This window comes from Thamnophis elegans, chromosome 4 (assembly GCF_009769535.1).
Source record: "Thamnophis elegans isolate rThaEle1 chromosome 4, rThaEle1.pri, whole genome shotgun sequence".
NCBI classification, from domain to species: domain Eukaryota; kingdom Metazoa; phylum Chordata; class Lepidosauria; order Squamata; family Colubridae; genus Thamnophis; species Thamnophis elegans.
The window spans coordinates 97,970,363-97,993,337 of record NC_045544.1 but is presented as its reverse complement, the minus strand read 5'-3'; the positions used below and the strand labels follow the sequence as shown (position 1 = coordinate 97,993,337).

General features: G+C 39.8%; 1 protein-coding gene across 1 annotated transcript in view; it reads left to right on the top strand.

Annotated features, from left to right (window-relative positions):
• Positions 1-7,251: 7,251 nt before the first annotated feature.
• Positions 7,252-22,975, top strand: part of TTBK1 (tau tubulin kinase 1) — a 94,365-nt gene continuing 78,641 nt past the window's right edge. Inside the window, exons 1-2 of the mRNA XM_032217158.1 lie at positions 7,252-7,323; positions 20,143-20,304. Of these exons, the coding sequence (XP_032073049.1) occupies positions 20,197-20,304 (108 nt within the window). The 5' untranslated portion in view covers positions 7,252-7,323; positions 20,143-20,196. The remainder of the gene's footprint in view (positions 7,324-20,142; positions 20,305-22,975) is intronic.

Here is a 22,975-nt window from a genome sequence, read left to right as displayed (position 1 = left end):
CAGGTTATTAACATTTAGACTACAATGCCGTTCTGAGTGTGCAATCTCAAAAATAATTTTGTAAAATTAATAACATTCTAAAATGATTTACATATTGAAAATGTTTGATTAGAACAATATTTTTCATGAAATTATAAGAAACTATGTTCTATAGAATATTAAACACAGTATTTTGCCTGAAGGTGGCCTTCTAAAATTTTGGGCAGAGGTTTTCCTAGCTTTGATAGCAAAGTCAAGGACTGAATTTGATCCCTTTGGATATGAAACAGACTGTATATTATATCTCTGACCTGCAACTTCTAATAACTGGAAGCTGATGCATTAGAACATTGTACTAATATTAATGTGTTTACAGCAAACATAGACACATTTTCTCTTGTTCCTCTAGAAGGCCGGTCCAATCAATATAATTGATTGCTAAGGAGCTTATATCAAAAGAAAGTGCATAAATAACACATCAAATTCATGTCATTTGGTGATATTCATTTAAATAGATGGCTTAAAAAAGATTGGCCAATATAATAAAATGTAGAATATCATAGAGCCAGCAGACCTACTGAAATACTCCAGTTTTTATCCAAAAGTCTTGATAGTATTTTAATTTTTATTATTTCTAATATGAAATCATCTGGCAAAACTTCTATATAATGCTACATGGTGTTATATGTTTTCTTATGTTTTGGGAATATAGACATACTCCTTTTCTTAAAAATATGTTTCTCAGTTTTTATATTTTTACTGCTAACCGTCAAGTTAAATTACCGTATTTTTCAGAGTTTAAGATGCACTGGAGTATAACATACACCAAGGTTTTGAAGAGGCTTTTTTTTTAAAAAAAAAGTAGTTAGGTAGATAGAGGGATAGAGAGGGAGAGAAAGAGAGAGAAATACAGTAGGTATGTAGGGAGAGAGAGAGTAGTTAGGTAGAAAAAGGGAGAGAGAGAAATAGAGAGATAGAGAGAGTGAGTGTGTATAGGTAGGTAGAGGGATAGAGGGAGAGAAATAAAAAGAAATAGAAATAGAAAGAAATAGAGAGAAATACAGTAGATTGGGAGAGAGAGAGAGTAGGTAGGTTGGTAGAGGGATAGAGAGAGGGATAGAGAGAGAAATACAGTAGATAGGGAGGGAGAGAGAGTAGTTAGGTAGGTAGATAAAGGGATAGAGAGAAATAGAGATAAAGAAATACAGTAGGTAGGTAGGGAGAGAGAGTGTGTGTGCAGGTAGGTTAGGTAGAGGGATAGAGAGAGAGAAATAGAGATAAATACAGTAGATAGATAGGTGTTTCTGCTGGCACAGTACTTGAACAATGTAATTCTCATCAATCAGTTAAAGAGCTTTCCAAAAGGAAAAAAAAAGTTTTTGCACTCTGCAAATCTCCCAAAAACGGGCCCATTCCCCCCCCTAAAAGACATGAATATCCTTGTGGGGGCTTACAGAGTGTTCCTACGGGGGGGGGGAGCCAAAAACGAGCAAAAGAATTGCATGGATAGCCTTCTGGAGGCTTATAGAGTGCTGCTGGGGGCTGGGGGCGGGCAAAAAACAGCCCATTTTTTACTCATTTCTGCCCCCCCAGCCCCCAAGAGCTCTCTGAAAGCCTCCATAAGGGTATGCATGGCCATTTTGGTGAAGGGGTGGAGCTTCAGGAGGCAAAAAATGCTGTATTTGATGTATAAGACGCACCCAAATTTTCAGCCTCTTTTCTGAGGAAAAAAAGCACGTCTTTATTCTCCGAAAAATACGGTATATGAATTTTTAAATATCTAATGTTTTAATTATGGGCAGAGAATTAGCATTTTTGGAGGAACATCTTGTTAACTGATAAACTTAGCTAAGTATACTAAAGAGATAATTGACCTGGTTGGAGGGCTGAGTTAAACCTGGAATTCATTGGGAGCTGACATTTGAACTGGGAAGATCTTTCTCCTCACTTATTTTCCTCATGCAAAGAGGAGTGTGCTTTCTGATGTAGCCGTATTGGCAGAATTGTTTTTTGTTACTATGACCTACATGTTACTTTTCCCCTTCAAAGGAAGACAATGGCACATGGATGGTACTCAACTGATGCTTCTCAAAGGGAATAGATGAGACTTGATGAAAAATTGACCAGATGATATTGAGGGACTTTGTAGGAGTGGGAGGGGTCTTTGTTGACATCTGCAAAGCCTCTATCCCTGATGTAAGGGCTATGTAGTAAATTCTTGAATGAAAAAGCAGTTTAGTACATTTTAAGATGCGATTTCTGTAAAATATATGCATTGGTTGTTTACAGAGATTTGTATTAAGAATTGGATGTGGGAGTTAAACTAAGCATGTGAAGACCCAGTCCTGATAGCTATCTGTACAAAAGGCATGATTGCAAAGTTATATGAATAATTTGCATAATACAATTTCTGTTTCCTCAGGTGATCCCAGAACTAACTCCATTGGCATTAATGGAGCTTTTTTTAAATGTATGGAGGAGATATTTAGTGAAGTAAATGTTGGGAGGAATTACGTTTTACCCCTTCCTTGTTTACTTTACTGGAAGCAGAATTCAGAAGTGGAGCTGCATGTTATAGATTTAATACACTATATAATAAATTATTATGTAACTCAGTAATAGTAACAGTTTCTGAAATTTTACCTAGCATAGCTACATAAAATGCTTAACTGAAGACTTCAAATTTTAGCTTTGGAAAGCTATAACTTGCTTTACTAAGGGAGATAAATGAATAGACTTGAGACCTAAGCTGCATTACATATGATTGTAAGCCCAAATATACTCTAAACTATATTATGCTTGGAATATACAAAATCAGGAAAAATGATAGCTCTGACTAAAAGCTCCTCATGATAATAATGGATTTAGGCTGTTAAATATCTCAAAAATAATATTTCTGAGTGAGAAACATGCAAAATAATTTGACCAACATTTCCTAATTAATTATGGTTGTTAATGTTGAGAACACAATATGGTAGTCATGTGTTTAATATATGCCATTTATATTTACACTAGATTAACTTTTCCCTCCTAATCAAGTTTAACGTGGTATTATTTATTTCTTGTGGTGCATTTCTCAGCATAACTCTCTAAAGTGTGGGCTGCAGCCAAACAAGAGTGTAACTCCCTAGTCAGAGCTTTATAAACTGATGCATGATGTAAATACATTTTCTTCTTACAATATTAGGCCTTAACCATCATGCAAAATGGCAGGATGATGGAAGTTTGAAATTAAATAGATGTATTTCATTATACAGTGCATGGTTAACTTGTCGAAGATACAAATGCAAAATATAAATATAGATTATGTATAATCTATAGACAGGATCTTATTTTCTTTTGACTCCCGAAATAAACGTTTGGCCTTATTTTTTGGGAGGTCTTATTATTTTTGAGGTGGCGAGCGTGGTCACCTCATGGCTACTGCTGTGTTGCTATATTTTCAGTGAGGGCTTATTTTGGGGGGAGGGCTTATTTTAGCGCATGCGCTCAAAAGCCCGATTGGGCTTCTTATCTAGGAGGTCCTATTTTCAGGGAAACGGAATGTATATAAATATTAAGTATGTTATTGAACAAAGGGGGAACGATACTATCAGTGGCTAGAAATTAAAGACTAAACATTGCCACTAGTTTCAGAAACAATTGGGGTGGTTTGATTTAAAACAAGTTGATTTAAATCACTAGTAAAAAGGCTTTTTTAAAGAGCAACAGTCATCTCTGTCCCGAAGCGGCTCCTCCTCTGACCCGCTGTTGACTCACTGACAGTCATAGTATTGCAGAATATACAGCCTCGTGCTACATAACTGAGCTCCATTTCATGCTGAATAAACTAAATTATTAGTGTATCTTAAATAGAAAACTTGAGATACATTTTTACTCCAAAAGCATTTTATTAAAGTAAATTTGATAAAAAAATTAAAAAATACAATTTAAATAAAAAAAATCTGACTTTAATTTTTAAAATCTGATTTATTTTTATTTTTAAAAAATTGATTTTTATTCACCCTGGAAACAATCACTTGATAACAATTTCCAAAGCATATGAGCAGAAAGATTCTGTTGTGTGGGCTTCTATTAACATTTAGTCAGCCATTCTAGAAAGCAGAATCTTGGGCTAGATCTGCTTTGGTTTGATCTAGGATGGTTGTTACTATCTTGTCACTGCTTTTGGAAACAACCCCATCAATTCAAAGCTGTATTCAGAGAGATAAATATCGTAACAAGGAGCCTGTGTAGAGCCTTGAAGAAGCACTTCACTTTGTGCATTTGATGAAACTCCTTCAGTGTTCCTCCACAAAGCAGAACCTACTTGTGAATACTGCATTCTGCAATGATTGAAACAACCATTTTGCTGGCTTTGGACACTTTTCTGTGTATTTCTCTGTTTTTTTCCTGGTAAGAAAGCCACCCTCTTTGATCCTTTAATTAATGGTATTTGAGGTAGAGTACCTTCCTTTCCCACTTTTCAACACTACTTTACTTAAGTGATTGCAGCTGAAATGGTTCTGCAATATTTTATTCATTTATAGTACATTTTATCCTTTTTACTGTAGAAGCATTTTGAAGTGGTATACTATAAGGCAGTGCACACTTTGAAAATGATCTGGAAGGAATGCTTTGGACTGGAACTGTGAACTGTTTTCTTACAATGGTTCCACTTTTTCCCCAGGCTTGAATCTGGTTCAAGAATATTTCGGCAAGTTCTAGATAAGGACTGTCAAATTCAAGGCCCGGGTGGGTCAGACGCCGCCTGCAGGGTGTTTAGATCTGGCCACGGGGCCGCCCTGGAAACAGCAGAGGACCGACCTGTGGTGCCTCCTGAGCTCCATTTTCGCTGACAGAGGGTTGCAGGAGGTTGTTGCAGTCAAAAACGGAGCTTGGGAGCCCATTTTTGCTGGTAGAGTGCTTGGACCTCCACAGGTGCCCCCAACACGAGTGACATTGAGCTGGACATGCCCACCCTGGTGATGCCCACCCAGGCCCCCCAAGGTCAAACACAACCCTGATGTGGCTCTCAATGAAATCGAGTTTGACACCCCAGTTCTAGATGCTTAGTTGCACAGATTATTTTTCTTGGTGACTTTCAACAACTTGATATTATCATATCTTGCTTGAGCATAGGAAATTTTTACTGAATTTAAAGAGTAGTATACATGAATAGGAGTAGATTGTTAATCTTATTGAGACTTATATTCATTAACATCAGGGTAGGATCTCATAATTTACAGAATTTACTTTTGATTTTCTCACACTGTTTCAATGATAGATATGATTGAAAAGTCATGTTTAATTTCACTTAAAATTAATCTGTGAGAAAAGCCAGGTTAGTTATTAGACAAAACAACGGTGCTTTTCACTAATATTTTTCATTTCTTGAATTAGCAGTTCTTAATGATATTCTGAGCCTGCTGTTGATAGCCCTCAATGTATTATTTGTCCATGATTATCCAGGAAAATTATATTTTATGACCTTCGCCCAAGTAGACAAAATATTTTTATAAAACAAAGCAAAAATTGATTAGCAGGTTTTGGAAATTAATAAAAGTGATGGTGGAAATGGTAAGCTTACATTGTTTACCAGAAATGCCAGCTTCACAGCCTATTTTTTTAAAGCTGCAGTTAGGTGCATGAGGGAATATGTTATATTTCTTTCTTTATATAAAGTTCATACAGTATGTGTGGGATGCATGAGGAAGGCAAGCATCCCCTTTTCAATACTACCAGAAATGTCAGAGTAGTTACTTGTAGCAGCTAAAAGATGGAAATTCTTAGTCATGAATTTCAAAATTCTGTTACTTTACCCTACAGGAATAAAGGGTATTTTTGGAATTCATGCTGCTTCTCTTTTTTTGGTCTTGCCCTACCTCAAAAAGCTGGGAATAGCATAGCATAGCATAGCATGGAATAGCATAGCATAGCATAACAATAAAAACTTGTCAGAGTGTCTGTCTGCCCCACTTTATACTAAACAAAGTTAAGGTGCAGCTGTTTTGAGTTTCTTTCTCATGCTAGTGTACCCTTTTTCAGAACCGAATTGTCTTTTATCCTTTCAACAATTCTTTGATCCCTTCCAATTGCCAGATCTACATTGTTTCACAGGCAAGCAGGTCAACAAAGATGTGCTTGTTATACTCATTCTTATAATTCGATCCAGGTAAGATTAAGTCCACTGGGATCTACATAATCAAATCTGCTTCCCTAAATTCTGAAATCAACATATTCTATTGAGTTGATCCCTGATGACTATATGGATTTTTAAAAATGTTTTTAACCATGTAATCATGTCCAACTCTTGGTGACTTTATAGGCAGTGCTCTCCAGGCTACCCTATCAAGCACAGCTTCTTTCAATTGTTGAATGTTCAACTTTGTATCAGATTTGATGTTACCGAGCCAGTGTGATCTTTGCTTGCCCCTAATTTATCCATTCCTAGTATCATTGCCTTCTCCAATGAATTTGGAATTTACCTTACCTTAAATATTTAATTTCTCATTCTAAAATAAAATATTTCATCCAAAATGTTTCAGAAGGGTTTTGGGAGAATCATTCATAGATGTTTCATTAGGGTCTCTCATAAAATCCTATGTATGACTCAGCATTTGCCAAATGAAATCTTGCTTGAGAGCAGCTATAAATGCTGTGGGGAAAGGAGATGCAAGCATTGTATGTTATTTCTTTGTAGCACTGGGCAGGCAGACAGAACTGAAGAGGGAAAGCTGATTTCAAGTGAGTGAGGGCGCACATGTTGCAATTAGATAGCACCTCTTTAAAAGGATGCAAATTCTTTAGGAGTTGTTGACAGGTGTTGTGTGAATGCCCTGGATACTCTGAATAATTTCTTCCTCTTTAAATCTAGACTGTTCCTCAGTTCTTTGCTTTGGGTATATCAAAGCAGCTGCCAAGATTCTCCTTATGTTGTAGTGGGATATAAATTCACTAAATAAATAAAATGTATGTCTTGATAATCAGCTCTGATTAATATTTTAGTGGTTTAATGGAGAATTCATGACACCCCCAAAGTAAAATACTGATATTAGGAAAGCATCCGGAAACAGTGTTTCTTAATACTGGAGATTCTGTATCTTCAATAATTGTTATGAATGTAAAAACATATATTTCAATATGTGACGTCACATACCAGAGCTAATGATGATAGTACTATTTGAACTATTGATGGAATGTAATATTCCAAGTTTATACAGGCTAAAGCTCTTTTCCTGATCTGTGAATTTTGCATTTTTCCAGAGCTTGAATCCTGTGATGTAAGAAATTTCTAAAGGGAAAGCCTTTCCGGAGTTCAATGAGAAGCAGACATCCCAGAGGACAGGAGGCCAAACAGCAGAGGTAGGAACTATAGCTGTTATTTGATCAGAATTTTGTTATTTGATTAGAATGTTATTTCATTGGAATTTTGAGAGATATTCAAATATTTTTCAATATTTTTACTTGAGAAATAAATATTTCAAGATCAAGATAGAAATCGCTGCTCTGCGCCTGTTTCTACGACTTAATGTTAAGATTTGAAATATTTTATTAGTTTTCAGCTTTAGTAGGGTTTTTTTTTGTGCTGGTTACATTTGTTCTTGTGACCTTTAAAATAATGTGTGTGTCAGAAGACATAGTAATATTAGGGACAGAAAATATAATAGTGCTATGTTGATGCCAAATGGTAATTTCAATTAATTTCATGTTGATAATTGATACAATATGGTAGCTTACATAAGATTTCGCAACGTGACAACAGCCAAAGAGTCTGCAGCATCTGTAGATGGCATCTCTTGTAGAGAAGGTGTGTATATATGTGGATGTAAGGATTAGATTCTGTCCCACTTTAAAATCATACTTGTATGTGTTCCTGCTTTTGCATAATGGTGCCTGGTACTGAAAAGATTGCTGATTCCTGAGGTAGTTTGGATTTAGACTGAGGATATTTGATTTTAAATCTTCACTTGGCTTTAAGACTACCTAGGTTCCTATAACCATTCAGCTTACCATATAAGGAAAAGTTGAATAAAAATATACTACTATGTGTCTAAAGAAGGCTAGCATGTAAATGTGAAATTTGTCTTGCAATGTGTGTGTGGTCAGTGAAAAGTCATGATGATTGCTGGAACTGTAGTTGAGGGTTTGCTTTTAATCCTCATCTTCAGAAGCTTTCAGAATATTTTAGTTTTCTTTAAACCCTTTCTGTTTTTTATATTCTGGGCAAGTAGAGAAAATATTGCTTTGCATTTTGGGAGGATGACTTAGATCCTTGCTTTCTACTGTTTGTCCCCTTTATTTTGAGAGGGAATAAATCTTATCAAAATCCTTTCAGCATGCTGGGAATTTTCATTCTCCTCTACAAATAGGTGTCCAGTATAAGGTTTGTATTATTTATTACATACTTTAGGAATACTATACTCCTTTTAAATGGTCAAATAACAGGTATGGTATACAATCTGTGATAGTGGTAGAACCATGGTCTCCAATAACTTGAATAAATATTGCTTATTCTAATTCATAGGCTTCCTGAGGTGAGGATGTATCCTGAAATAACCTGGGATACTGCAGTTCTCCAGCACAAAGCACTTTAAAGTGTTTCACAGGACCTTTAGTAAGATGGTGAGAGTGTTTTCCCGTAGCTTTTGTTTGATGAATGGAGGCCATAGAGCATTCTGAAGAGATTTTGGATGTTACTGTCTATATTTTGACTACAGCAGACTTCATCTGATAGAGTCTTTAGTGCTGAACGCCCTAGACTCCATATTTAAAGCTTTTTTTCTTAAAGATGCAACGTGGAACAATTTTCCTAGGCCCTAATTCTTCTGAGTTTATAATTAAGTGATTTATGCAGCACTTGAATTTGAATTACAGTGTGACTTGACAGAGAGTTACTAATTATATAAAACAGGGTTATAACCTGCATTTGTTTAGCTGTCCTCCATGTAGGGGGCATCAGCTGATTGCTGTACTGAAAATAATACTCTAGAGGGTTTTTTTTAAAAAAAATTCAACTTTTTTCCCAGCCTGTTCTATTCAACTGCCTGTTTTAACCTAATTATTTCTATTATATATGGTGTTCCAATTTAGTTCCTAAAGAAGCAGCTGCTACTGATAATTAATAATGGTGTTAGCTTTCTCACTAGGACACCAGAAAAGCAAACAATTTTAATACCTCAATGTTTTGGCTTATTGTAATACATGAGCTGATGTCAGGTAAAATTCTTCTGACATCCTAGGAATATAGAAAAGCAAATCAACAAAAGTAGTTGCAATAAAAATAGAAAACCAAAATTATACTGAAATTTCCCAAACTGTTCTAATATAGAAAAGGAAAAGTCAAATGGGACTGCATTTTCTAGCTAGCTGATGACAGAGACCATATCCATGGCTAGTTTCCTAAAAATTAATGAATATCAGTTTACTAATGTCTATCTTCCATTACCTATTCTCTGAAAGTACTTTTGGATTCAATCTATATATCTTAAGTTATGGAAAACTAGAATTAGTGTGTCTGAGAGAAAGGTTTTAAAAGACTCATTGTCCAAATTCTCTTCTCAATGTTTGCCTACTTTTCTTCCTGAATGCAAGAAATATTTTTCAATCTGCAAGTTTAGCTTTTGAAATGGCAGGTGGTTGCTGGGGTGCTTGAAATGCTGAGCTGGGTGAATGAGTATCCACATCCTATCTTTGATATGGTTAGCTGTAATTATTATAAGAATGCACCAAGAATATAGAACATCTAAAAAAGAGACAAATATGCCATATCATGCATTAGCAGTCCATTGACAATTCAGCATTTTAATCCTATTCAAGTGTATTGGAATTTCTGGTCCTGAATTGTTGGAAGTTGGTAAGGCTGGAAACTTTGCTGGAGATTTCAAAGGGTATGTTAGACGCAAGGATTAAATTGACATTCCTATATAGCCTAAAGGGATAATGTGATAAACTTGCTAGCTGTTACTGAGCTAAGAAAAAGAGCATACTGCTTCATGCTTTAGTTCAACAGACAAAAATAGTATAATGACTTAACTTTTTAAATATGCTTAAGTTCTTGAACAGCCTGAAAATGCTGATAACCAAATTGCTTCTAAGATTTGGTTAGCCCTGATTTGTATGTTTATGTGTGAGTGTGTGTGAAAGAGAGAGAGAGTAGTAAACACTTTGGCCTAATAAATGCATGCTAAGTCAGGATTTTTAACTATTTGGTTGAACAAGGTGTGCTGGTCTAATTTGCATATAGAATATGAAGAATCGGTTTACACATCAAGCTAAACCCAAAACAATAAAATCACATTATTGTTTAGATATTAACCAGGCCATTGTGTAATTTTGCTTATGAATCTCATAAGGTGCAGTGCATGTTGCAGCTTAGTTTCATGAATGATTTTGTATGTGGACATTTAGTTAATGCATAAAGCAACAGAGCCAGTAAAGGGATTAAAAAAAAAAGAACTTAAAATTTGTCCTTCTTAGTGTTGGCTTACTAACCCTTTTTGTCAATTGGAAACAGAATTGAATGCAACTACTTTGGCTTTACAAGTATCTTTTATGTTGGGACTAAAAATATTTCTTATTCTGCTTTTCAAGTAAAACAAAAACAGGCACCAAAATCATTTCAAGAAACAGCAAACTACAAATATTAAAATCAGTTCATCAATAACCCAGTAAAAATAATGTAACAATATTATAGAAACCATATTATAGAAAATATAATTAAACATATGCGAATAGCGCTATTAGAAAAGCAGAAAAGGCGTAAGAAGAGAAATTGGCTACTTCCAAAGGGTCTTTTTTAATTTTAAGCTTCGCATGAGCAGCATTTGGCTGACCTTACTTGGACTGAGAAGCTGAACTATTCAAGCTTAGTTAATTGATTGGAAAACTACCAAGGCATCATTGGGAGTTGGGTGTTATTCAACCAGAACATTTTTACCTCTTTTTAATTTGTTCTTTTCTTTAAAATTTAGTTTGGTTTAGTCTTGGAACAAGGGCTTCCTTGGAGAAGATTCAGTAGTACCAATGTACTACTAGAAAAAACAAGCTCATAATGCCTCTACCATTTACACATTACCATTTGTAAATGTGGTCTTACAGAGTTGCACTTCAGATGCTTGATTGAGTGATTACTGTATTATGTGCAGAAGGAAATTATACTATGTTGATTAGAGTTTAAAGTACTAACCAGCATTTGGAATAATTGAGTAGGCAGCTATTGTAAAATAAAACAGTACTGGAGTAAAATGTTCTATAAGCCAGACTCTGCCAAATTCCTCATGGCAGTGCTTTCTATAAGGATGATTCAGAGCTCCCCTCCCTTTTTACTTTCACATTTCCAGTTGTCAGCTGCAAAACAGCTTGTTGGTGCTTTGCTGTCTTTTGTAGTATAGACTTTAATGGAGCTTGGGCATCCCAGTAAGTTGCTTGTTACTACCATATGTTTTTCTAGGAAACCTATTACAGAAAAAAAGGGGGCTGTTGGCTTACTGGTAATGAAAAATTCAATATATGCTTTCACTGTGAGTAGGATAATTTTAATTCCCAAATCGCCACTTCCCAAACTCTGATTGTTATTAACTGTAAATTTCTACACAAGTTAAAATCTCCAAAAGTTCATTAAGGGTAGTCCTGTGGGAACATAATACAATAATCTAGAGATTTAAAAAATCTGTATTTTAGCCAATCATTGCATTTTAACTTGTTTGATGAGCAAATTAGGATAACATACTTAATACAATTCGGCCTCATAAACAATAACTATTTTGGAATTCATTGATACACAAAACCATATAAAACACAACAAAACAAATTATAACAAAGCAAATTATGATTGCTACATGAATTACCATATTTTTCGGTGTATAAGACATTCCGGAGTATAAGATGCACGTAGATTTTGAAGAGGCAAACAAGGGAAAAATATCTGCCTCTGCCTCCCAGCAATTTGCCTCCTTGCAACAAACAGTACAGACAATATACACTGTTTGTAGTGTTATATTTCAGACTATACTTGTACAGATGCTGTTAAAATTGATGTGCTTTCTGGAAGTATAGTTATTCTCTGCTATTTAAAAGAATAGGACTTTTGAAAACAATAGCACTGGGCGTCTTCAGATCAAGCATTTATTTTAAAAAGCTTCTTCATTTTGTTAAGTTGTCTAGAATAATAATAAAGCAGTCTTTAAAAAATAAGTCTAATAATTTGAACATTCTATAGGCATTTATAGTTGTTGACTTACCTCCTTGCAGCAAACAGCCTGATTAGCACAAGAGAAAAAAATCTGTCTCTGCCTCCCAGCCTCTGCCTCATGGAGCAAACAGCACCCAAATTTTCACCCTCTTTTAAGGGGGAGAAAGGTGTGTCTATGCTCCGAAAAATACGGTAGTATGAAATTCTGGAGAGCTTAATGAGAAGATGAACAGTTGGAGAACTGGTTCCCATCTCCATTATTAATAACTAGCAACTTTTTTATCCATTCTTCCAGTCCGTGCGGAAGATACTATACAACTAAATTTTGAAAAGAAAGTTAAATGCAGCAACATATTTCAATTTATGGAAAATAATTACCATTCTTAATTGTTCATGAGTTTCTTTAACAATTCAGAAAGCACATTTATGCTAAAGAGTTTTAACTTCAGTTAATTTATTTTCAAAATGTAATATGCCTAGTTGCTCTGATTTTTTAAAATAAAGAAATTGAATATATTAATTCTCCTAGGTGCTGCTTTGATTGTCCAAGCATGGGTTAACTTCAGCTTGCTGCCCAAGGACTGATTTCAAATTTTTGTGTATCCATGCCTCCTGTTCCCCACAGAGGCTCAGTTTTAAAAACTCGGTTGCCCTAAAAGGATGCAGTTGGGGAGTCCTTGAACAGCAAATTAGACTCTCTAAGCAGTTAATGTAGCCTTATTTCTTATTTTTGTTTTTAGCATATAGTGTTAGGATTCTTTAAAAATTCACTGGATGAACGTTCACTCCTAATTGAAGTGCGGAACAGGTGCTCGGAGCGTGGCTGCCTTCCGCGACCACCGCGGTTGAGGCACCACCGGGAGGCTCGTCAGCGGCTGCTGGCGAGCTCTGGGGGCAGGTAGGCAGGTAAGGATCCCTCTGAGCTCGCTGTCGGTTGTCTAAATTTAGAATGGAGGCTCTACTGAGCTCTCCGAACTGCCGTCAGCTCCCCGGTGCGCTCCGTAGCTTGCGGCAGCCATTGTGGATAGGAAAAAAGCGGTGTGCTTTATTCTCAAGCCGTTTGCTTTGCCGCAACCTGTTTTCCACAGCAGATCGCCGCAGAGAGGGCTTCTTAATTTGGGATCTCACTCTGGGTCTCCAGGCAGGTCTCCCCCTCCCCAGGAAGACTATTGAGAGCAGCTGCAAGGAGTTTGGCTTTCTCAGGCCATTCCTTGCTTTATCACTGCGCAGATCTGCAGCGCCTTGGGACTTCCATTTTGGCGCTTACTGTTACTGATCCCGGCAAGGCCTCGTTTTTCTCAGAATTTGGACTGAATTAAAGGAGCATACTTCCAGAACTATTGCATTACTGGGATTATCACATCTAAAGTTCTGACTGAGAAAGAAGTGTGCCATGGCCAGCAGGAACGTGTCTGAAGCCAGGTATCAAGCTGAGCCTCCTACTAACAAATGCAGCAGGCCCAACCCTACTGCTAAGGGGGACAGTGCAGGCTGCCCTGCAAAAGGGAAACAGCCCCAAGTCAAGAAAGTCTCAAAAGCTGCAGAAAGATTGGCTGAAAGGAGACAGAAGGCCCTGAAGAGACAGTTTCAAAAGACAGCCATTGCCCAGGCACAAACTGTGCAAGCCAGGGAACCACCTCCACCACCAGTTTCTACAGACATTCCCTTGGTGGAGACTCCACGGGAGGGCTCTCCATCTCTGGCAGACGAAGGGGATTTTGGATTTTCTCCCAACCCTTCCAGGGCTTCCCCCAGGTCTCCTATTTCCTCTCTGGAGGAGGTAGACCTAATTCTGGGGAGGCTCCTGAGTTATCCCAAGCAATGCAGGAGGTGGTTCAATGGACAATATCACAGGGGATTGCTAATGGCAGCCAAGAACTGGGTTTATCTTTGCCGCTCCTGAGCAAAGCCAAAGCCAGGGGGCAGAACACTGGGGTTCTCCCTCAACCCTCCGGGGCCTCTCCTCCTGCTTCTTCAGTGGTCAGCAAGGTGTCTGATGAGGAGGAGGGTGGACAGGATGCCCCTGATCTGTCGGAGGACCAGAATCTGGCCCCCGACACCCTCGCATTCTCTGGCTTATTTAAGCCTACAATGTTCAAGGCCATTCTGACCAAAGCTAGGGCTTCGTCCATTCAAATGGGACTTCCTGCCCAATCTGATAAGAATAACGCTGATCTGGGTAACAAGGAGACTATAGGACCAGGGGATCTAGGCGCAGGCCTCTTTAAGGAGATCGCTCCTCCTCAGGAGTTGGTTCCAGCGCCACAGCTGTTCCTGGACATCATCCAGCGACAATGGGTTCAACCTGGGTTATTGGCCAATCCTAGTGGGGTAGATAAGAAGCTCTACTTGGTAGCGACCGCCATGGAGGAGCTCTTGAAGCTTCCGCAAGTGGATGATCCCATAGTGGCACTGACTTCCAACTCGGCCCTCCCAGCCGACCTACTGGAAGGTCTGAAAGCGGAAGACAAAAAGGTGGAGAAGGCCTGTCATAAAACTCACATGGCCCCTGCATGGGCCATGAAGACCTCCTCCTATAGCAGCACTATATTGGCTTCACAAGCTGTTAGCCAACCTCCCTGCTGGGGATACTAGGTCATACCAAGACGTGAACAAGATCATTGCAGCAGTTGAGTACTCGGCCAACGCTTCACTTAACACCACCAAATTTTTATCAAGGGCTATGGCTTCAAATGTGACCACTCGCTGCTTACTGTGGCTATGCCACTGGCAGGCAGACATGAAAGCTAAGTGGAAGTTGGCATCGGCACCCTTCAAGGGCAGCAAGCTATTTGGGGAGGCCTTGGACTCTGTCCTGATTGAATCCAAGGACAAACGGAAGATTTTACTGACGGTCACCAAGAAACCAGACCGCAAAGGCCGGTCCTATTTTCCTAGGCAGTCCTTTTGGAACAATGACTCCCCTTCCACCTCGGGGAGCTTTGCCAGATCCTATTCCCAATCACAGGACTGCACCCAGGATAGGGCGTCCTTCAGGGACAAACCCAGGCAGCAGGGGAATCGCTGGTCCTTTCAAGGTTTTTTTTCCAACTGCTCCTTTTGCAGATCCAAGTGACCATCACCGGTCCTCTCCCATTGGGGGTCGGCTACAGCTTTATGCCGACCAGTGGGAGGAGACAACGACGGATGCTTGGGTACCATTAGTCACGGCCTCACCTTAGACTTTCTTTCCCTTATTCCCCGGTCCTTCATTCGTTGCCCCATCCCAAAGTCGCCCCACAAGCGACAAATTATGCAGGCGGAGATCCAGCATCTACTGGACATAGCGGCCATAGAGTAGGTGCCCCGGGGTCAGGAAGGCAGGGAATTCTACTCGATCCTCTTTCTGGTTCCCATAGCTTCAGGAGGAGTGAGAGCCATTCTGGACCTCAAGAAACTCAATATCCACATAGCGTACAAGCGCTTCAAGATGCAGTTACTCCAGACCATCTTGGGTTGCATCAGGCTGGGCGACTTCCTGACTTGAATCGACCTGAAGGAAGCGTACTTACATGTCCCCATTCATCCAGCGCATTGCAAGTTCCTGAGGTTCCAGTTTGCAAACCAGCATTATCAATTACAAGGCTCTCCCCTTTGGCCTATCATCGGCCCCCAAGACTTTCACCAAGCTCCTGGCTGCTGTCGCTGCACACCTCAGGACTTGGCCAGTGAGGATCGTCTGCTACCTGGACGACATCCTGTTAATGTCGGCGTCCAGACAGAGGGCGTGCCAGGATCTCAACCCCACCGCCCACGCACTACAGCAACACGGGTTCTCCATCAATCTGGAGAAGAGCCATTTGGAACCTACCTCCAGGATTCAACACCTAGGCACTGTGATCGACTCCAGAACCTGCAAGGTTTTCCTCATGCAGGAGCGAAGGGACAGCATCACACCCCTCATACGCCATATCAGGAAATCCAGGTCAGTGCCTCTAGTGACTCTATCTCAGCTGCTGGGGAAGCTGATCTCATGCATCGCTGTTGTTCCATGGGCATGGCTGCATGCACGAGAACTTCAGTGGTTCCTTCTCCCCGTACAGTGATGCAAGGCCAGCTACTCCAAGTGGGTGGTCACCGTTCCCCCAAGAGTGGTTCGGTCGCTCGGGTGGTGGCAATCCTCAGCACTATCGAGGGGATCCCTCTTCAAGGAACCAGAGCGCTTAGTCATAACAATAGACATCAGCTTATACGGTTGGGGCGCTCACCTACAGACTCACGTGACACAGAGCAGGTGGTCACAGGTGGTCACAGGCGGAGCTCGCCCACAACAAACTGGCTGGAGTTCAGATCCACCAGACTTGCCCTGCACCACTTCCGTCGATTCATCGAGGGCCGTCATGTCCACATTCTGATGGACAACATTGTCACCAAGGCTTACATCAACCATCAGGGCGGCACTCGATCAACGGCCCTGATGTCGGAGGCAGAGGCATTGGGGCATTGGGCGGAACGCCACCTCGAGTCTTTGAAGGCGAACCACATCTCTGGGGAAGACAAGGTGACAGCGGACTGGCTGAGCAGAACAACCATCAGCAACTCGGAGTGGCAGCTTCATCCATCTCTGTTCCACCAGCTGACGGAGAGGTTCGGTCTCCCGGTTCTAGACCTATTTGCCAGTCCTGAGAACTCTCAGCTCCTCCAGTTTATTTCAAGGTTCCAATGCCCTGATGTGGAAGGGATGGACACTCTTCGGTGTTGCTGGCCTGCTGTACGGGTACCCGTACCTCCCACTGATATCTCAGGTGATCAGGAAAATCCTACAGGAGGAGGCCAAGGTACTGCTCATGGCGCCGCACTGGCCAAGGAGGTCCTGGTTCGCCGACCATGTCAGTCTGTCGGTGAGCAAGCATTGGCGCATTCCTCAGGAGCAGATCTCTCTCTGCCAGGGGGCCATTCCTCACTTGGATCCTCGATGGATTCAATTGGCCGTTTGGCACTTGAAGGGGAGCTCCTGAGGCAGGACAACTTCTCTGACAGTCACCCACACTATCCAGGCATCCAGGAGACCTTCTACTGTGCGGATCTATGATGCAACATGGACCAGTTTCTCTTCCTGGTGTCACTCCCATCAAATCATCTCCACGGCTGCGACAATTCCGCAAATCCTGGATTTTCTACAGGAGGGCTTGGACAAGGGCCTTGCCCTCAACACACTTCGGAGGCAGACAGCAGCCCTGGCTACCATCTGGTCCAGAGACGATTCTCAACCGCTCAGCAAACACCCAAGGGTTCGCAGCTTCCTGAAGGGAGCTACCAACTTATGCCCTCCGACGGTGCACCGTTACCCAACTTGGGGCTTCTCAATTGTCTTGCAGACTCTAACATCACCGCCATTTGAACCTATTCGCTCGGTTAGTCTATGACATTTGTCGCTCAAAACTACCTTCCTCATAGCCATTACCTCGGCGCACAGAATCTCAGAACTGTCTGTGCTCTCTGTTAGGGAGGACCTTTGTATCATACATTCGGACAGGGTCATTCTGAGATTGGACCCAGCCTTTTTACCAAAAATTAACAGTTTATTCCACAGAACGCAGGAGGTGATCATCCCTGACTTTTGCTCGCACTCTAGTCATCCCAGGGAGCAGGTCTGGCACAAGCTGGATGTGTGTCGCATTGTGCGGGTGTACAAAAAGAGGATGGCCTCCTTTTGCAATTTGGAATCGTTCTTCGTTTCATTCCAACCTACTTCAATGGGGAGGAAAGTGTCATCTTCCACCATTGGTCACTGGCTGCGCACAAGTTGGCCTATGAACAACAAGCCAGGCCTGTTCCTTCTCGTATAACAGTACAATCCACGAGGAGCGCCGTGACGACGGCCGCCTGGGCCATTCAAGCACCCATTGAGGAGATCTGTCGGGCGGCCACTTGGTCCTTGCCGTCTCCGTTCATTTGAAATTACAGACTGGATACCTTTGCCTCGGCTGAGGCTTCGTTTGGAAGGAGGGTCTTACAGCGGGTCCTTCGGCCCCTATTAACTGGTACATTCCTTCTTCCCACCCTGGGACCACATAGCTTAGCTATGTCCCATGCTTGGACACTCCAAGCAGCGCCTAGGAGAATGGCCATTGGCTTACCTGAATAGTCATTCTCTAGGCGCTGCGGGAGTGTCCAACCCCGCCCGGGTTTTTTTCTTGTGCGGGTGCAGGACTTAGCACCTATAAGACACAGTCTTTTCCGTACAGCAACCTTTGGATAGGATACCTTTGTTTTTAAAACTGAGCCTCTCTGGGGAACAGGAGGCGTAGCTACACAAAGATTTGAATTCAGTCCTTGGGCAGCAAGCTGAAGTTAACCCATGCTTGGACACTCCCGCAGCGCCTAGAGAACGACCATTCAGGTAAGCCAACAGTCATTTTAAGCCATTCATGCCAAACAATACAAACACATTTGGTTGAACTGGTAGACTCTTGCTTTTTGGATTATCATCTCAATCCAATTCAAGAAGAAGCAAAAATAGGAGAAATGTGTGTTTCTGTCATTCAAATGATAGTTTCCCTATTATTTTTGATGAACTAACTGCCCCCCACTGAAAAAATGGGGAATTCCACATGCTAAAAGAGTCTGCATATATGATAGAGGATATTTAGTTTTCCAATTGAAAAACAAAGCAATTAAATTTTTTTTTGAAAGCAACCATTCTTGCATATTTATCCAGTTATATTCTGGCTGTTTATTGCTACAAAGCATTTTATGATACACTCTTCCATACATTATGATTAGCATGAGAATTGTAACAATCAGAAGAGATTAACTATATTTTTTCTTTTGCACATGCAGTTTAACTTCATTTGTTTTTTTAAACACCAAAAGTTTATAATAATCTTGAATGCAGTTACATATGTAATAGAGGAAGAAACAGATGAGATAGTACAAAATCACCTTGGTGTAAGGAATGATTTGCAGTGAAATTGTTGCAGTCCTAATGCTCTTTACATTTATTACCTGTTTAATCTGCTGCAGTCGTAGCGCTCTTTAGATATATTACCTGTTAACACATGTGAATTTTGGGAGTGGAAAATGTAACATTGCAAGACTATTTTCTTCTTTATTCATTGACAATGTATTTTTGATAATCCAAATATATAAGGTTATATTAATTAATATATTATAACAATACCAGTAATTAAAAAACAAGGCAGCATGAAAAGTAATTCAATATAATATTAAGATACTTGATGAGATCCAGGCTCATGTTCCCACTCAATTATAGAGCCTGCTGGATAAATTTGGGAAAGCCTCTCTTGCATATCACATTCTAATATCCCAAATATCCCAAATTTATCCAGCAAACTCTGTAATTGAGTGGGAACATGAGTCTGGATGCCCTCATCTTAATCATTATATTGCATTACTTTTCCCGCTACCTTGTTTTTTAAATTATTGTTTATAGTATATTATTAATATAACCTCATATATTTCGCTTATCAAAAACACATTGTCAATGTGTTTCATGGTTGCCTCGTGAAAATAATGTGTTTTTTTTAAATTTGACAATCTGCAATACTCTGTGGCTCTTCTTCAATCCAGCTGTCTGTGGTATCTGGCAAGCCTTGAGCTAAGTGTTGTTTAAAGTATCAAACTCTGGTTAATTCTACAATATTATACATATTATTAAGATAATTATGGCTCTTGCATTGTTGCTGGCCTTGTTATCACTAAGTTACTGAGTTGCTGGCTTTCAGTTTTCCTGCACTGAAAATCCTGCATGGTAAAAGCCAGTACCTTGTCCACTATTTTTAATTTTGTGCCGCGTCTCACAGCATGGTTGCTTCTGCTCCTTTGTGCATGAGGACAGATGAAGAATTTTTAAAGAGGGCAGTTGCTTGAGCCAGCCAGGCTTATTGCAAGCTGTGCTCGATCTTGAGGTGAGTTTAGCACCTTCTTTAATGTTACTGCCGATTGCTACCCATTTGACCCCTTGTAATCTGCATTAACTCTTTTGTGTTTCCCCCTCCCCTTTTGTGTGTATTTTCTCTTCTTTCTAGATAAATGGCTCATTTAAATTGGGAGCTGCTACTAAACTATTTTCTGGCTGGCAGATGCAGTGCCTAGCACCTGCTATCAAAGACGAACCAAACATGAGCGGAGGAGGGGAACAGGTTGACATTTTGCCGGCTAACTATGTGGTAAAGGACCGTTGGAAAGTGGTGAGTCTATGCCTGTATCTCTATTCTGCCAATCCTATCTGAGGATTTGAGATGTGCTCTAAATTAGCTGCTACCCTGATAGAGATAATGTCTTCAATACAAGGTGAGCAAATCTCAAAGATTGAGGGCTTCATGTACCCTGAAATTGTCTTTGCAGCCCACAGAATCTCTACCTCACCAAAATCCAGCAGCACGGATTGCTACTGTTTTAAAACAGGAAACTCATAAAAGCTATAGTATATTAGAGGATTAATAGAATTTATATAAAGAATCAAAAACTTGCAAAACTTGGGGGAGTAGGAGGCGGGGCAGAAAATCCAATCCCTATTCAATATAACGAGTCCTGCTTACTTTGAATAATAATTTTGTTCACCAGGGTTATTGTGCTCCTAAACAATGTTATATGAATTTTTCACTCCTGCACAAGATGCTTGTAGATGATGTGGTATCTGGTTTCTCTGATGTTTTTAATGAGACTTTGTGAGAACAAAGTGTAAGCTGGTGTTCTTATTATATAATGCGTTCTGGATGAAGTCATTTTGAATGATGAGCTTTAGTAGGTGCAAATAGATCAGTTTTGTTAACCTTTCCACCCTAGAACTGGAGGTATACAGCAAGGACTGGGAGATCATCTGGTGTGCAGTCACTTTTTCCCTGCTATTCTGTGACAGATTTCAAGATGCTCTTTTATACTTATTCAGCTAAGTTCTTTGTTGTATGGTTACATGTTTTCTATTTTGCCTAATTATTCTCTCATACCTGAATAGTATGTACTCAGACTGACTTTAAGCTAAGGCTGAGTAGACAGTACTTTAGGGTGCAAAAGCTTAGGTGGAGCCAATGCCATTCCTCTTTCTAAAACATTCTAAAAAGTTTAATCTTCACATCAGCAGGAGTTGGTGCCATTAGTCAATGAGGCCTAGGGATACTTGCGTGCCCTTAAGAATTAATGTAGCATTAAATACAGTATATCAATCAGAATAGAGCTGGAAGGGACCTTTGAGGTCTTCTAGTCCAACCCCCTGCTCAAGCAGGAGACAAGTGACTTTCCAGTCTCTCCGTAAAAACCTCCAGTGATAAAGCACCCACAACCTCTGATGGCAAGCTGTTCAACTGGTTAATTGCTCTCACTGTTCTCCTTAATTCTAGGTTGCTTCTCTCCTTGATTAGTTTCCATCCTTTGTTTCTTGTTCTTCCCTCTGGTGCTTTGAAAAATAAGTTGACCCACTTCTCTTTGTGGCAACCTCTCAAATACTGGAATACTCTATCATGTCCCCTCTATTCCTCCCCCCCCCCTCTAGATTATTTTAACCCAAATCCTGCAACTGTTCTTCATATGTTTTTGTCTGCAGGGCCTTAATCATCTTAATTGCTCTTTGCAATTTTTCCAAAGTCTCAACATCTTTTTTGTAATGTGGTGACCAAAACTAGATGTAGTATTCCAGGTGCTTAATAGAACCAGTGCAGTGTAGTGGTTAAGGCATCAGAAACCAGGAGATGGTGAATTCTAATCCTGACCTTAGGGACGTAGCCAGATAGGCATTTGTAATCTAGTCATTTTCTCTCACCCCTAGGAAAGAGTCAGTGGCACACCACTTCTGAAAAACCTTGCCAAGGAAACTGCAGGCACTTGTCCAGGTAGTCTCTGAGACTCAGACACTGTTGAGTGGAAGAAAAAAGTATACAAAATAGTGTCGCCATTGAAAAATGGGAAAAGTGGCCTTGTGCAGAAATTACTTTAATGTTACTGTTCCATTATCTGGGCATTCTTTGTATTTTTTATCATTATCTATTTACAGCTGCTTGTAAATTATCAGGTGGCAACTATGTACAAAAAAACATAGCTGCAGCCTGATAATTACACTATGTCAAATTACTGTAAAACATTGTTTTACCTATTTTTACCAACAACAAAATACTGCACTCAACCACTTAGCTGTTGCCACAGTTTAGTTCTGTACATTATTCATAATCTGTTTCTATATAACAATCTGTTTCTGTATAACAATGCACTCTTCTGTATAACAGTGTGCTCTCTCTGCTAATGTCCTTTATATATAATATCTCAATTTTAAGATGCAGATATTTGAGACATTTTCCCAATTCATCTGCAGCAATGTAATTGTATCTTGCTTTGCTTTGCTTTCCTTCCCGGCTATTTGTGTAGCGTCAGAATACTGAGGAGGTCAATTGCTAAAGTGGTTTTCATGCTTGCTATGAAGGACTTGGCAGGGAGTCAGCAAGACCAGCTTTTGTTGTATTCATTTATCCAATGTCATATTGAATTAAGCATAGTATTTTTGCAGGAGAAGACTGAAGTGCTAAATATAGCATCTTTGCTATTACAAATGATATGCTTAGAAGACAGTGGTTTCCTACAATAATTTAATGAAGATGCCATTTCTTACCAATCTGTGTTATGTATGCACATTTTAATCTTCCTTTCTTTCCTCTTTGTCCTTCTTTCACATTGCTTGTCTCAGTCATCTTATCTCTCAAAACGTTTTCCACGGTGTTCAGTTTTCAGTGCTATATGTCTATCTGAAAATTATTGTTACCTAAATTGCTGGGAATTTAATTGCCAGAGCAATTTCAGAACTATGGTTAGCTTATTGAAACTAATAATCTTTTTGTGGTGGGCATCAGTCATTGTAGACAATATGTGAAATCT